General features: G+C 42.0%; 1 protein-coding gene across 1 annotated transcript in view; it reads right to left on the bottom strand.

The window, feature by feature from the left end:
• Positions 1-257: 257 nt before the first annotated feature.
• VPS37A (VPS37A subunit of ESCRT-I) overlaps positions 258-16,794 on the bottom strand; it is a 38,077-nt gene continuing 21,540 nt past the window's right edge. The window contains exons 3-12 of the mRNA XM_044299584.1: positions 16,231-16,345; positions 15,209-15,309; positions 13,488-13,683; positions 12,192-12,262; positions 10,582-10,709; positions 10,439-10,497; positions 10,288-10,356; positions 5,154-5,297; positions 3,259-3,339; positions 258-516 (exon numbers count right to left, since the gene is read on the bottom strand). Of these exons, the coding sequence (XP_044155519.1) occupies positions 3,259-3,339; positions 5,154-5,297; positions 10,288-10,356; positions 10,439-10,497; positions 10,582-10,709; positions 12,192-12,262; positions 13,488-13,683; positions 15,209-15,309; positions 16,231-16,345 (964 nt within the window). The 3' untranslated portion in view covers positions 258-516. The remainder of the gene's footprint in view (positions 517-3,258; positions 3,340-5,153; positions 5,298-10,287; positions 10,357-10,438; positions 10,498-10,581; positions 10,710-12,191; positions 12,263-13,487; positions 13,684-15,208; positions 15,310-16,230; positions 16,346-16,794) is intronic.

Raw genomic sequence — 16,794 nt, 5'->3', positions numbered from 1 at the left:
CCTTATAACAAGAATCCCTTTAATCATGAAGAGGCAGTTCTTGTTAAAGGCATTTAATAAATAATTCAGCTCTGGGCAGAGATTCAGTAAAAGGAGGCAGCACCGGGTTTATTACTAAAGCTTGTGCTCCCTGTATCTACATCATATGGTACAGCTTAGTGTTCCTGGATGGCGCTGTAGCCATAGAAGCATGAAATGACAACAACGGGTCCTTCATGGGAAATAACACTGTTCGCTTTACTGAATAAAAGGCTCAATTCACAGAAATTAAGTATTTAATAGAAATCATTCCAATATGGGTAACAGAACATAAAAAATATATTAGAAGTATCCTTACAGCAGATACAGAGTTTGTGAAATGAACAACGGTAGTTAAATTGTACAAAACCAGAGCTTACCGATCATCTACCAATAGAAGAGAATACAATCATTACTACCATTCAAGCAGAAATACAAAAAAATGTGCTTCCTGGGATTCAACCATCAACGTCTTCTTCCATCAACCTTTCAAGTAACCTAAAGAAAAGCAAAGTAATTGGGAATTAGTAGGCAAGTATTCCAGAAATGTTGTTGATGTTAAGTTGTCCATACAGACGTCACTTGGCCGAACCACCCGATATCAGCACCACAGGCTGACCATCCTTATCTCACTAAACATCAGCCTCTGACTTTCCCCTTATGGATGATGTTTAGTGAGATAAGGATGGACATGTTAGATCTCAACTTCCCAGTCTTTATATTCTTGTGGAGGTTGAGTGCCCTTCATCTGCTTCTTCTCCTCTTCTTGTTGAAAACGTGCATACTTGGCCAAGTCAACAGGGGAAGATCGTTGGCCAAACGAGCGTTAGAAAGATAGCTATCTTTTATGGTCAACATAAAGCTCTGCTCACATGTGGCAGATTTATTGCAGAAATTGCGATGATTGCCTATTCATCAGAAAGCCATGCACATGAGGAGACACAACCCATTCAGTCCCATGGAATGGATTTTTCCATTGCAAAAATGTCACATGTAAATGTATCCTTGAAGAGAAACTACAGCCATAAAAGTTAACATTGATGGATCTGTATGCTGCTTTAAACTGGACTAGTGGTTGCAAGAGCAACCCCAGAAGTGTCAACCAAGCTGTCAAAGTGAGCACCACCCTGGACTCCTAAGAAATGGTGAACTTCCTGTTTCTTAGAATTCAAGTTGCAAAGAGGTGCAGTATGTGATGGTTCATGTCTGCAGAAAGTCCGAGAAGAGGCATATGTGGCATTTTACTGCCCCTTCTGTTCGGCAATCTCAGGGCCTCTTGTTTTGCAATATACAGTCAGGTACATAAATATTGGGACATCAACACAATTGTAACATTTTTGGCTCTATACACCACCACAATGGATTTGAAATGAAACGAACAAGATGTGCTTTAACTGCAGACTGTCAGCTTTAATTTGAGGGTATTTACATCCAAATCAGGTGAACGGTGTAGGAATTACAACAGTTTGTATATGTGCCTCCCACTTGTTAAGGAACCAAAAGTAATGGGACAATTGGCTTCTCAGCTGTTCCATGGCAAGGTGTGTGTTATTCCCTCATTATCCCAATTACAATGAGCAGATAAAAGGTCCAGAGTTCATTTCAAGTGTTCTATTTGCATTTGAAATCTGTTAACGCTCAAGATGATATCCAAAGAGCTGTCATTATCAGTGAAGCAAGCCATCATTAGGCTGAAAAAACAAAACAAACCCATCAGAGAGATAGCAAAAACATTAGGCGTGGCCAAAACAACTGTTTGGAACATTTTTAAAAAGAAGGAACGCACCGGTGAGCTCACCAACACCAAAAGACCCGGAAGACCACGGAAAACAACTATGGTGGATGACCGAAGAATTCTTTCCCTGGTGAAGAAAACACCCTTCACAACAGTTGGACAGATCAAGAACACGCTCCAGGAGGTAAGTGTATGTGTGTCAAAGTCAACAATCAAGAGAAGACTTCACCAGAGTGAATACAGAGGGTTCACCACAAGATGTAAAACATTGGTGAGCCTCAAAAACAGGAAGGCCAGATAAGAGTTTGCCAAACGACATCTAAAAAAGCCTTTACAGTTCTGGAACAACATCCTATGGACAGATGAGACCAGAGTGATGGGAAGAGAAGAGTATGGAGAAGGAAAGGAACTGCTCATGATCCTAAGCATACCACCTCATCAGTGAAGCATTGTGGTGGTAATGTCATGGCGTGGGCATGTATGGCTGCCAATGGAACTGGTTCTCTTTGCATTTATTGATGATGAGACTGCTGACGAAAGCAGCAGGATGAATTCTGAAGTGTTTCGGGCAATATTATCTGCTCATATTTAGCCAAATGCTTCAGAACTCATTGGACGGCGCTTCACAGTACAGATGGACAATGACCCAAAGCATACTGTAAAAGCAACCAAAGAGTTTTTTTAAGGGAAAGAAGTGGAATGTTATGCAATGGCCGAGTCAATCACCTGACCTGAATCCGATTGAGCATGCCTTTCACTTGCTGAAGATAAAACTGAAGGGAAAATGCCCCAAGAACAAGCAGGAACTGAAGACAGTTGCAGTAGAGGCCTGGCAGAGCATCACCAGGGATGAAACCCAGCGTCTGGTGATGTCTATGCGTTCCAGACTTCAGGCTGTAATTGACTGCAAAGGATTTGCAACCAAGTATTAAAAAGTGAAAGTTTGATTTATGATTATTATTTTGTCCCATTACTTTTGGTCCTTTAAAAAGTGGAAGGCACATATGCAAACTGTTGTAATTCCTACACCTTTCACCTCATTTGGATGTAAATACCCTCAAATGAAAACTGACAGTCTGCAGGTAAAGCACATCTTGTTTGTTTCATTTCAAATCCATTGTGGTGGTGTATAGAGCCAAAAATGTTAGAATTGTGTTGCTGTCCCAATATTTATGGACCTAACTGTGTACATATATATATATATATATATATATATATATATATATATATATATGAACTCTTTAATCCCTAGAACACACTAGAGCTACTAATATACCGGTATGCCATATTAGATTTGGGAGGTTTAGTGAACATGGAGATTATATTCTTTGGATATAGGAATCAGGTTGATATTACAAAGTGACGTTTTGCATGACTTTATTGATAAGAAATACTTAGAATGCCATTGGATGTGAGGTGATCTGCTCCCCTGCTCAATACATTCCTGTCTTTCTAGCAGCACATAGTATGGTACTGATAGTGACGCCTGCAGTGGGCCATCATACCTATAGCGGTGCATGGTACTGGCTGTGCAGGGATATGGACTGTTGCAGCTTCTCTTCTTTGGCTCTTCTACTGTGACAGCACTGAAGCAGAGAGGAGACAAAGCAATCATGTGAGTGGACCAATGATAAGATACAATGGAGAGCACTTGTATACGCATAGGTGGACTTTGTGACTGAGCACAATATGACAGGCATGTATGAGGGTGAATGCACACGTTCAGGATTTACACGCAGACAATCCACGCTGAAATCGGCAGATGTTTGCAGGGATTAATTGGTACGGATTTGCATGCAGATTTTACTGTCCCCATTGAAGTGAATGGAGAAAATCTGGACAGGAAAAGTAAAATAAATAGACATTTTGCGGATTTTAAAATCCACACCTTAGGACAAAATTTGCACAGAAAAAATCTGCATTGTGTGCATGAGAATTTCAAATTCTCATAGAATACAATGCGCATGACCTATGGTGCGGATTTCCATCACGCAAATCCGCGCAGAAAATCCGCACGCAATCCTGATCGTGTGCATTTAGCCTTAAAACCAATATAAACCCTGCCCTGGGAGGTGCTTTTTCCTCTGATCTTGGAATTTATTAATGCACTTGAGGTATCTCCGATTCAGGAAAATGGTGGTCACATTTCAGGTCCAGACAGTTAATTAGATCTATGAGACATTATCTTTGTCAGACATTATTGTGACATGGCTAGCTTAACCTTCCCAGGAACAGCACAACATAGAAAACAATAGAAGCTGTCATTTCACCTCTTTTCAATGTACATTAAAGGTCCACACACAGAATATCAGCAGATGTAGACAGCAACCTACATTCTGCCTATGTATCTGAAGGGTAATGGCATGCAAACTGATTCCATCAAATCTGGTTTTGAAGACTATGTACACCACCGGAGGTAATTTTTTTGGGATTGCATTTTACTCATTTTGGGCTAATAATCATTTTTTTAATTGGTCTTTATTAAAATGATTGTGCCATTCTGTCACAAAGGGTTAACAGTTTTTCTAGCTGTGGTCATCTAATAAACCTTATCTCTACATTACTAAGAGGTCAAGATAAGAACTGAGCTGTAATGAGCATTTCTAATGCCAGAGAGCAGAGATAAGGAGTCCCTCAGATGAGCTGGCTGATGGAGCAGAGAGAACATTCAGAGGCTGCTACGAGAGCATCTCAGCCCTGCACAGAAAAAAGGTCTCTATATTTCTAATAAATTTAACCAATTTAATAAATGGCTTTAGCTCAAACTGAGTACAATGCACTAATAAAAAATTGCCCCCAAAAGGTGTACATAGCCTTTAAAGGCAGTCATTGCAATAATAAATACTTGCTATTCGGCATTTCCCCTGTATAATGCTCACCACCATTACAGGGATTGATCATTTTATCGGTACATTTCCAAAAAGGCCAAAAATAGTAAATTTTATTCATACAATTATGAATGATGAATTAATTTATATTTTACCCCAGATATGACGGTGTAGGCCCCCAGCTTTCCTGATATTGGGCTGTCCCTGGCTCCTTCCACTTTTATGCAGATGTTGAATGGTAATTGGCCTCATACTGTGCATGCACCAAGAAAGACAGAAGACTCCCCTATATCTGCGCATCCAGTTACCATCCAGGGTCTGTGCCAAAGTGGAGGGAGACAGAAAGAGACTGAGTAAGTGGTCACATGGACAAGCCATTAGACTAGCTTGTGTCCTGTGGATGGATATCAGTCTTTTCTGTGTACGTTGTGGTAGCAGGGTAGCTGGGGACCTTCACTGTCAAAGACGAAGTACCATGAAAGTCATTAATAGCTGTATCAATCAAATGTCAATGTTTACAACCATTCTGTACAAAGTGGACAGCCCCTTTAACCCCATATGACGACACCTACCGTTCTCTTCTCCATGAAGAGAGTTAAGAAATCATCAATTTCAGTTTTTCCCTCTAGGAAATTTTCTGCAATATCATCAGACTCCTCTTCAGCTTCATGAGCCGCAACTTTTAACCGGGCCTGAAGAGCGCTCAGACTGCAGCTCTGTACGGAGGCAAGATGCAAGACATTACAGCTCAGCGCGGTCTAATCCATAGCACGTGGCTTCAGTTACTACTTCTACGAGGAGTGAATCCACATGGAATATGTATGTGCGAAATAAAAAGAACATCTCAAATCTGCTGCTATCCCTGTCATTCTGATCAGACAACTTCCCGTTACCAGTAAAGAAATGACAGCTTCCACCTGTCTGAGAGACTGCTGCATGCTACACTATGGAAAGAGATCCCCCATTAAATGGAGCTCAATAAAAAAAGCCGACCTTGATGCCCATAGAAGCCAGTCAGAGTACAGCTTTTACTCCTGAAAAATGAAGGGCAAGCTCTGGTTGGTTGTTATGACGGTATCTTCACAATTAGCATTTATACCCCATAAAAGGGAAGCGGTCAGCAGCTTCACGCTGCCCAGCATGAATTACTGACAGGCTCCCTGGTTACGCTGTGGAATTTCAGAGAAAAAATCATATAAAACTGAGCTGGACACAGGGAGAGGAGTCAGGGGCGGCTTCCTTCCAGCTTCTCCCTGTCTAGTTGAGAAGCTGGAGTAAAGCCCCTTCTATGACTACGTTCTCTAGGAAACGCTGCAGAATTTCAGAGTAAAATGCTGGGTTCACATCACGTTCTTCCCATCCGTTTAATGTATACAAAAAAACGTATATGTTAAATGGATGCCTCAGACTGATGCCATACAGTAGAATTCCGTTCACCATAGAGTTCAATTGTAAAAAAAAAAATATTTTTACTGGACTCTGCAGTATACAAGAACGTGGTGTGCTGCGTTTTTGCATTTGTTTCTCTCCTAACGTATATGTCAAACGGAGGCATAAAACGTGATGTGAACCCTCCCTAACCAGGGAACGGGTTGGGATTTCATGGTGCCTGTGGTCAACATGAATGCTCTGGTTTCCTATAGCAAATAAGATGTTGCTGAAAGAGAGAGAATATTCAGTAACTGCACACGTGTTCTCTTCACATGTAACATTCATCCACATCTCCTGCACAATAATGTACGGTATAATCCTCTGCTACAAATCCCATTTCGCCGCAAGTATATAGAAGGTCTTTTATTACATCTTGTACTTGTTACATAGATCTACCTGTAGTACAATTATATTTCCACTGCTTAAACTAACATATAAGGACTCATGGACACAAACATATTTTTTGTCCGTATGACGAAGCCAGTAGGTGAAACGCACGCCGAGGTGGACTTATTAGGGATACTCTTCATGTATATTCTATATCTAAATGACATGAATATATATCATCTAATATAGCGATATATGCGATTCTATCAAGGGCATTTAGTGACCACTTTCATACATGCTATTATTCATATTTGGTTATTTTTTAATATTATATCACTATAGCCTTCTAGATTTATTAATGGGTGTTAAAGCGATCTTTTTTATATATATTTTTTTGTTGTTTATATTTGGCATACAATTTATAAATATTTGTCATTTTGTATTAATAAAATGATGTGACATTTTTATCTTTTGGCTCGCTCTTTTATCTTTTTGTTTTTTTAGTTTTCACTTATAAATGACCATATTTTAGAAACTATGGGGGTGATTTATTAAGACCAGCGTTTTACATATCCACTATAGCTGACACTGGCCTTTACATAACTTGGACAGATCCTCTAACACTTCTAAATGCCTAAACCATGCGTAGAAAATGGTAAATGAGTGGGCCTGCCGGCCCGCCCCCTTCCACTTTTGTAGACCTGGCGTGAGCGGGGAAAAGTCGCAAACTATGGCGCAAAGGACCTTTACGCCACAATCTGCGCCAGAAAGACGCTTAATATAGGCGTATTTCTGGTTAGTAAATGACCCCCTATATCCCTCAAGTTATTCAAAACTGATTTTACAAACTTTGTTAAGCCTTTAGGATGTATTCCACAGGAATCAAAGCAAAATAGGGGTGTTTTTTTATGTTTCTGTCAATAGTCTTGAGAGGGCTTGTTTTTTGCAGGATGAGGTGAAATCTGTATTAGTAGCATTTTGTGGCACATTTTTGATCACTTGGTACTACGGTTTTTGGAAGCGAGGTGACGAAGAAAAAAAAAAAAAAGGCATTGTTTTTATTCATTTACTTATTTTACAGCGTTGACCTGACGGGGTAGCTCATGGGATATTTTATAGAGCAGGTCATTATGGACATAGTGATACCAATTAGGTTTTTCTATAGTAAATAATGAGGGGAATTGTCATATCTTTTTTGCACTTGATACTTTTTTTTTTTTAATTTTGATAAAACTTTTTTTTTTTTACATATGGTGGGGTTCACAACTCTCTGCCTCCTGCACCGTACATGTATGGCGCAGGTCCGGAACGGGTTAAAGGGATACTTCCATCAATTTTATTTTTTTAACAACCCATATGTGAATACTTTAAAGAGGACCTTTCACTACTAAGCATACAGACATGGAGAGCGGTGCCCAGGGATCTCCCTGCACTTACTATTATCCCTGGGCGCTGCTCCGTTCTCCCGGTATAGGCTCCGGTATCTTCCGATTTTCGGCTCAACTGGGAGGAGCCTGCCGGCGTCTCCTTCTCTCAGGCAATGAGTTGTTTTTTTCTCTCAGGCTATGAGCTGAGTGCTGCGATTGGCCAGCACTCCAGCCTGGGAGAAGGAGACGCCGGCAGGCTCCACCCAGTTGAGCCGAAAATCGGAAGATACCGGAGCCTATACCGGGAGAACGGAGCGGCGCCCAGGGATAATAGTAAGTGCAGGGAGATTCCTGCTCTCCATGTCTGTATGCTTAGTTTAGATTTTTTATTGTAGTGAAAGGTCCTCTTTAAGTAATTATTATAAATGTTTTTTGGGTTTATTTTTGGAGTCACTCCATATATTCTGCTTTTTAAATATTTAACTTCCTCCTTTGTTTGGATTTTTTGCACAGCAAACAGCCTCACGTGACTTTCTCTCTCAGACCATTCACTGTGACCAAAGAGAGAAGGGGACTAATGGCTCAATTAGGGTAACACACATTACACTGATAAATGCAGTGCTCTTCAATAGACATCTTTATTTAGCCCTATCAAAAGAACGCTAGAGCTGTCATATTGTTATCCCTATTCTACTAATGTACTAGTAATAATAATAACCAGATTGCATATAACATCTTCCTCTCACAGCAGCAGTAAAATAACTATGGACTACCTACCTATCTACCTGTAGATTATCTGTGCTGCCTGCTACAGATGAGCACTATTCTGCATTTAATTTTCAATGGTATAATACTAGCCAAATTCTATAAAAATGTGTTTATAGTTTAAAAGAAAATATTAAGTTTAAAAGCTGCGTGCATTCCGCATTTTATGGAACATCCGGCCCATAATTGAACAGGCTGATCCTATTTTTTGGGGGGACAAGGCGATAAAAAAAATGGCGAATTGCGCGTTTTTTTTTCTGTTACGGCATTCACCGCATAGGAGATATTTTTTCAGATTTTACCAAACAAATAATAGTTTGGACTTTTCGGATGCGACAATAAGTAATATGTTTATTTATTTATTGTTTATATATTTTATATGTAAAATTGGGAAAGGGGGGATTTAAACTTAATACTTTGGTGTTTGTTTTGTTTTTTTAAAACTTTTTATTTACTAACTATTAGCCCCCTTAGGGGCTAAAACCCTTGTCCTATTCACCCTAATAGTAATCTATTAGGGTAAATAGGCCCATGGCAGCTAGGGCTTCAGTAGTGTCCTGGCTGCCATGGTAACCGATCGGAGCGCTGCGATTACACTGCTGGGGTTCCGATCGGAACTGCCACTGCCACCAATGAGGAGGAGGGGACCCTGTGGCCACTGTCACCAATGACTTTAATACTGGGGGGTGCACTGAGACACCAATGAAGATAACTCAACCATTAATTCAAATACAAAAAGCGGGTGCCGGCTGCAGAATCATATAGCCGGCACCCGACCTCTATGACAAGGTGCCTCGATACGCGACACTTAACTGCCGCGGATCTCAGCGCCTTGTCATAGAGGTCGGGTGCCTGCTATATGATTCTGCAGCCGGCACCCGCCTCCTGTATTTGAATTAATGGGCGACTTATCTTTATTGGTGGCGCAGTGGCCACAGCCCCTCCCCTCCTCTTACCCTCTGTCTTCTCATTGGTGGCAGCGGCAGCAGCGGCACAGTGAGAGACTCCCTCCTTCTCCCCTGTGCTGCTGAGGGAACATAGCACGCAGTAAATCGGTAAAAGGCAAATCCCGGTATCGAATCGTAAGTATCGATTGGGTATAGATAATTCGATACCCGGTGCAACCCTAATCACATGACCAATTGGCGTGACACAAGGAGGGAATGTCACTGCTGCAAGCAGTCACTGGCTGCAGCAGCATCAAAGCAGATGTTGACAGTTGACAGTGAAGCACCTAAGCAAGGCAGCGGGGGGAGTGAAGGAGCTTGGATCCAAAAGGTGGGGAGCAGGTAAGTATGTTTCCCTTGACAGGTCTGGCCAGGAGGGGAGGTTTACCTAAACACCACCAAAAGGTGAACAATCCCCTTTAAGGGGCTTGTCTCATCACAAACACTTCTCCAGCCAACTCATGCCCCTTGCTGTGGTTGCTACAAGTGAAATGTAGTACTAAAGTGAATATGTGACCCCAATTTTGGACGATTATCTAGAGTTATACACAAGTAATACTGCAGATATGGAGTCCAGCTCACTATATATTTTTTATTTTCCTACTGCCCCCGTTCCCAGTGCCATCAGCACTCAGAGCCGCATTGAAATACATTGTCCGGACTGAGCTGAGTGCTGACAGCGGAGGAACAGAGGGAATAGAAAAATACTGCACACATATCTGGAGGACTACTCATGTATTTCTATATATAGTCCAAAATCGGGGTGACAAAGAGGTAACTGGAAACTAGTAGAATTTCTGGAAAAGCAGACACAAAGAAATTCAGGACATGACACCATCTTTTCTGTAGTCCACTGTCGGTCGCATTACCTCGCTCAGCTCATGCTGTCTTTGCATCTTCTTTTCAAATGTGGCCTTCATTTGTGTCAGAAGCTCGTACTGTAAGAGAAGTAACCCATAGCTAAATAACAGAAACAATAAAACTCTGCACCCGTCATGTCAGCCCCGTCCGGTGACCTACCTTATCCAACAACGCTTGTCGTTTGGACTCTAGAATTGGCTCCATTTGAAGATTCTTTTCTAGAGAGAATAAAAAAAAACATTTCATGTCAAAACCTCAAAGAATTTTACCATAATTCTGAACCACTATCCTCTGGCTCTTACTTGCCAGCTCCTCAATATTTTTCACAAGGTCTTCTTTATCAGATATAATCTGCTTTAATTGTGGGAGATTTACAAAAAGCTCCAGAAGAACATCCTCTTGCTCCATCATATCAGTGAGTTGTGAGACGCTGAAACATAAAGAAGAAGAGATGAGAATCACTCATTGACATGAAGTTACTGTACTTCTGCACGCTTGCTTCTTTATAGCATGCCGTTATGTTATATACAGATGTGGTATATACTGGCTGCTATGTGTATACGTTAGCATATAAAGCAGGAGACAGATCCATGGAAGTGGTCAGCTGAATGTGTGGTCTACCAGCCAGGCAACATTATTTCTGTGGGGAAGTAACCCCCAGCAGCTACTTACACCCCATTCAAACAGGGGATCAGGTAATACGAAATCCAAATTGACTGATCATTCATCCCCTGACATAAGCAGCCCGGAGATAGTTGGGCTGCCATACACATTAGACTGTTGACCAATCCCATCTAAATTGGTGGGTTCAGCCAACATTAATGTAATGTCTGATCAGCATAAAAGGGGGGAGGTTGTCCAAGAGTTACAAAAACAAAAATAAGTTAAAAAAAATAAAAAATAAAATATATAAACTGGGAAATGAACAAAATACTTACATGGTGACCTCCTTTTCATCTGCAGATCGACTGATTCCTGGGCGGAGATGCAGAAGAGAAGACCAGGAATCGGCAGAACTGCAGCTGAAAATGGAGACCGTCCGGTAAGTGTTCTGTTTGTTTGTCAGTTGATGAGAATTTTTTTTTCTATATTCCTTGTAATGCAGTGAGTTAGGAATAGTTCGTCAACATACACAAATTGCCATTGTTCTGTGTCAAATGACCTGCAGGCCACATACCAGAGAGGGTAACTCACAAGACAGGCGTAATGCACACTGGGCATCCATAGGAGAAGGATAATTGAAGTATAACTCCAAAAAAGAGATGCTGGATACACGGGCACCAAAGACATTTATAAGATTGATTCTTTATTCCAAATTAGGGTACTTTCACACTTGCGTTTTTCTTTTCCGGCATAGAGTTCCCTCAAAAGGGCTCAATGCCGGAAAATAACTGATCAGTTTCATCCCTATGCATTCTGAATGGAGAGCAATCCGTTCAGGATGTCTTCAGGATGTCTTCAGTTCAGTTCAGTCATTTTGACTGATCAGGTAAAAGATAAAACTGCAGCATGCTACGGTTTTGTCTCTAGCCAAAAAAACTGAAGACTTGCCTGAATGGCATTTTTTTATTTTTTTTTAAAAAGGTGAAAAAAAAAAATGCCAGATCCGTTTTGCAGGATGACACCGGAAAGACGGAGCCAGTATTTCAATGCATTTTTCTGACTGATCAGGCATTTTTAAGACTGATCAGGATCCTGATCAGTCTTACAAATGCCATCAATTGGCATACGATTTGCCGGATCACGCTGCCGCAAGTGTGAAAGTAGCCTTAACCTAACACATTTCAGGGATTAACCCCTCCCTCAGACTAGCATCCCGGTGTAGTTGGAATAAACAAACATATAGATATATATTGTGTATATAAATATGCGTGTAAGTATGTATAGTTATATGTTCTAGAAAAATCGATACCTCAAATCTGACAGCTCAGGAAATGTATCCGGGAGATCAGGCATCTTGTATGTAAAGCCATTCATACCCACCTAAGAAATATATAGTTACTGGCTGGTTGCTAGAGTAATAGAAACATATACAATTGGAATGCTTAAAGGGGTCATCCAATGTCTTCAACAGCCCCTCCATGTGCCGGGCCCCACACAGGTAATATACTTAACCGGCTCCCTGCGCAGCTCCTGGTCCCTGCACCGCTGCTTCTCCCTGTACATGGATGAAAACATCCGGTGTCGTTGAAGGGAGCAGCCAATGGCAGGCGATGCTAGGGAGGCTTGTCCCTGTCCCCACCTGCCATTGGCTGCTACCCCCCGACACCGGATGTTTTCATCCAATTACATTACATTATTTTTTAATAATTAAAGGGATTCTGTCAGCAGTTTTGCCCATGTAAATCTACTGACAGAGATAGGCAGGGGCTGAGGAGAGCAGTACAAACATACCTTTTGCAGAACTTTTATCATAAGGAGTAGTATTAATATGAACTTTTATTCTGCTAGGATTCTTCTTCTGCAAACGCCCAGGAGGCGGAGATTCACTGAGAGCTTCACATCCCCCCTGCTCTATGGAACAGCTGGTCTCCTGGTTGGATGCTACAGACGTCACTCAGAGAGAGGAGGGACTGTGAAGTGGCAATTCACAGTGAAGCAACCTCTTCAGGGCACTTGCAGGAGCAGAATCTGGTGAAATAAAAGTTCATATTCACACTACTCCTAATAATAAAATCTGCACACAAGGGATGTTTGTACTGCTCTTTCTGGTCCTCATCTGGTGATGTCAGCAGTTTAGTATGGCTAAAACTGCTGACAGACTCTATTTAAAATATATTATTCTATCTTCTGTACATGATTATGTACAGCATTCAGAGGTATGCCTTGTGGTACAGCAGCCACATGGACCATAGGCACCTGTAGTCTGGAGATGATCATTGACTTCTATGGAAGAGTGTTCTAGAACTCTAGAGCCCTGTGAACTGTGCAGAGAGGGGGAGGAGGTGAACTGTGACCATCACCTAATGTCAATGGTGGATCCCATGTTATCCATTTATAGGTGTTACCGATTACTGTAATCCTGCCTCTAATGATAATAGGATAAGCACTATCTACAGGACTGAAAGTTCATGTTTTTTCAGAAATTTAGAAAAATAAAAACATCAACATTTTTCTGGCAATATATTCCCTTTAAACACCTTGTCTGCCCAGCTCTGGACTTTAACATGAAGATCATAGGCTGCCCTGTGCATGACTGTGTACTTACCTCTGAAGTGGGGACAGGTACAGGCAAATCAGTTATCAGGCCGTATGAGGGGGCTGCAGCTTTGGCAGTGTTGTAGGTTGAAAGAACAGGTTCAGAAACTGGCACTGATCTATTGGTTTCTTGTGTAGAAAAAGGCGGAAGAAACGGAAAACCTGTATGAGGGTAAGGAGGCCTCCCGGCAGGACTGCTGTACAAGCTGACAGACGAGAAAGTGTTTCCAGTCATTACAATAGTCCAGGACATGATCGCTTGTAATTACATATGAGATACAATAACTGCCCGTAAATACCACGCCTCACATAGCAGGACTATCAGCCGAGACCACCACGGCTCTCCTGTAACAGAGGTGGAAGGGTTTGTAGTTGGAAAGCACGTAGAGGCTCAGAGATATCTATGTGGGCAGGAGTGCAGGGAAGACGCACGTTGTAACCTGCAGTCACCCTACAATCCTATTAAAATCTGAATCTGCGGAGAAGGTTACTGACAGGCTAAGTAAGGATTAAATCCAGCTTTCTACTCCACAGGAGCCCACAAGATTATCATCATCCTCACGTCTAGTGTAGTCACTACAAGGCATGAGATATTAATGGCCTGGTCTTGTGTACCTGACAGATGAATGGCAGCACTGCTAGGCATTACAATGCTGGACATTAAAGGGGCTGTCCAGGATTTTACAAGTGACGCCCCCCCCCCCCCCCTTCCTCGTTTTTATGACCGGACACAAAACCGCAGCTTGCAGCGGTTTTGTGTCCGGTCACAAAGCGGAATGCTGACGGAACGGAAGACATCCTGATGCCTCGTGAACGGATCTCTTTTCATTTAGAATGCATGAGGACTAAACTGAAACATTTTTGTCCGGTATTGAGATCCTCTGCCGGATCTCGGTATCGGAAAACAACAACACAAGTGTGAGCATAGCCTAACATAAGTCGCAATACCCTGGATTTAAACCACCGCAGGCGAAGGGAGAAGAACGCCATGGACCGGGAGGACAACAGAAAGTATAGCAAGGTAACAAATTAAAGGGAAGCTGTCACCTGGATTTTGGGTATAGAGCTGAGGACATGGGTTGCTAGATGGCCACTAGCACATCCGCAATACCCAGTCCCTATAGCTCTGTGTTTTTATTGTGTATAAAAACCGATTTAATACATATGCAAATTAACCTGAGATGAGTCAGAGCTTGAAAATATGACTGGTCTCTGGTTACACAAACAAAATATGACTCTTTTATGTTAATTTGCATATGTATCAAATCGTTTTTTTGACACAATAAAAGCACACAGAGCTATAGGGACTGGGTATTACGGATGTGCTAGTGGCCATCTAGCAACCCATGTCCTCAGCTCTATGCCCAAAATCCCAGTGACAGGTTCCCTTTAATTCTTATGCTAGGTTGATACAGTACCGACAGATACCCTATTACTAGGGTGGCACCAGGGGAACGATTGGTGCGGATGGTTGTGCGGTGCCCACTAGTTGTGTTATAGTAAAGACTTGCATTCCCCATGCAATAACATAATTCTGGATCATCTTCTCTCATAACTCTGCATTGTGCCGTTCCTCTGCTTGTGAATAATCACCGAGGTTACCATTCCCCCGTTCAAAAGGGGTGTGTCCATACGTCATGTGACACCATCAGCACTGACTCAACAGTGTCACCTCGTGTATGGACCAACACTTCATGGTCAAGTTATTAGGAGGAATAACAGAGGACTTACTAAGGGAATGGACCAGAGGTTGGAGCCAATGTTGGAGGATTTTTCCAAAATTCTTCTAATAAATTCTGGACTATTTTCCCAAGATCTGAGTGCATAGTAAACTAAGGGAAAGGACAGAGTTGTTAACAGTCTTTCAACCATCATCAGATACAGATTCACATGGTTCATCTTATCACAGCAACACCCAACCCAACCAGATGTCAAAGATTTCCGCCTTCATACAAAGCACATAAAATGTAAATGGCATGACCGATCACACAAAGGCTGGGGGCCCAGCGGGACACGAGAAAGAGGGCAGACGTGATATTCACCTGCCTCTGTCTATCCCACACTACGTACGTTGTCCTGTGATCACATGACCGGTCACTGGGTGAGGCAGATCAGAAGTTTGGATTATTGGGGGTCTAAGTGCTGAGACCACCCACAGATCACTATAACAAAGAGAAAGAAGTGCTTGCATATTGCGCTCTCTCCTCACTGCAGAAGAATGAATCGGGACCGGCCAGAGACTTTTTTATTGATCCCATCTCCTGCAGCAAGCACAATATGGGAGCACTTCTCTCCCCTCGTTCTAGTGATCGGTAGGGGTCTCAGGACTCAGACCTCCACTGATCAAAACCTTTGAAATGTCTCTATGACATATCAAAAGTTATTGGAAAGCTGTGACCCTTTAAATCAAAAAGCAAGCCGGACACAAAGGGGGTCATTTATTAAGACGGACGTCACGTTTTAGACTCTATATGGATCCGCCGGAGTTCTAAAAGTAAAACACCTTCCGAGCTGCCTTAGATTTAGACCATTTCTATGCCTAAACCAGGTGTAGCAAATGGTAAATGAGACGGCCCTGCCAGCCGCACCACCGGCCCTTCCCCCTTTTTTTTTTTTAGACTTGTCGTGAGCGGGGAAAAGTCGCAGATTGTGCCAGAAATAACCATCACGTAGGCGTATTTCTGGTTAGTAAATGACCCCCAAAGAGGCTAAATGAGGTTAAATGACTATACCACTACATCAAAGCTTCTTACGTTATGTACTAAAGGACATGTCACGTTAGTGCCCTGCTTGTCCACTAGGTGATGTCTTATTGGCGGAAAGACTGTGATGATAGGCTTGTCTTGAGGAAATTGCTGAGGAAGTAAACTGCAACAGAAACAGAACGTATTAGAGGAGAACACGTGAGAAATGACTGCAGTGTACACCAGGTCACCGAGAAGAAAATATTCTTAAGACAGCAGCCTCATGACACGTCAATAAAAATACTTTCTTTTACAAGCCATACAGCACATATGGCAGCACTTTTAATCAGAAGACTGCAATGGAATATCATCTGTAGTGACGCCATGTACCACAGTGTTTGAGAACTACGTTTTAACGTTACCCTGGGAAAAACTCCCACCATATACATTAAGGGGCACATTTATAAAGACCGGCGTTTTAGACGCTGGTCTTAATAAATCCCCATCGCTGGCGGAGGATCTGCCGAAGTTATAAAGAGGCGTGGGCCTCTCCATAACTTCCGCGCATCCAGCACCAGTTCTAAATGTAAGACAGCTTCCGAGCGGTCTTACATTTAGATCATTTTCTTCGCT

This window comes from Bufo gargarizans, chromosome 1, assembly GCF_014858855.1.
Source record: "Bufo gargarizans isolate SCDJY-AF-19 chromosome 1, ASM1485885v1, whole genome shotgun sequence".
Classification (NCBI taxonomy): Eukaryota; Metazoa; Chordata; class Amphibia; order Anura; family Bufonidae; genus Bufo; species Bufo gargarizans.
Note: the sequence above shows the minus strand (reverse complement) of the source record. Positions and strands in the feature narration are given on the sequence as shown.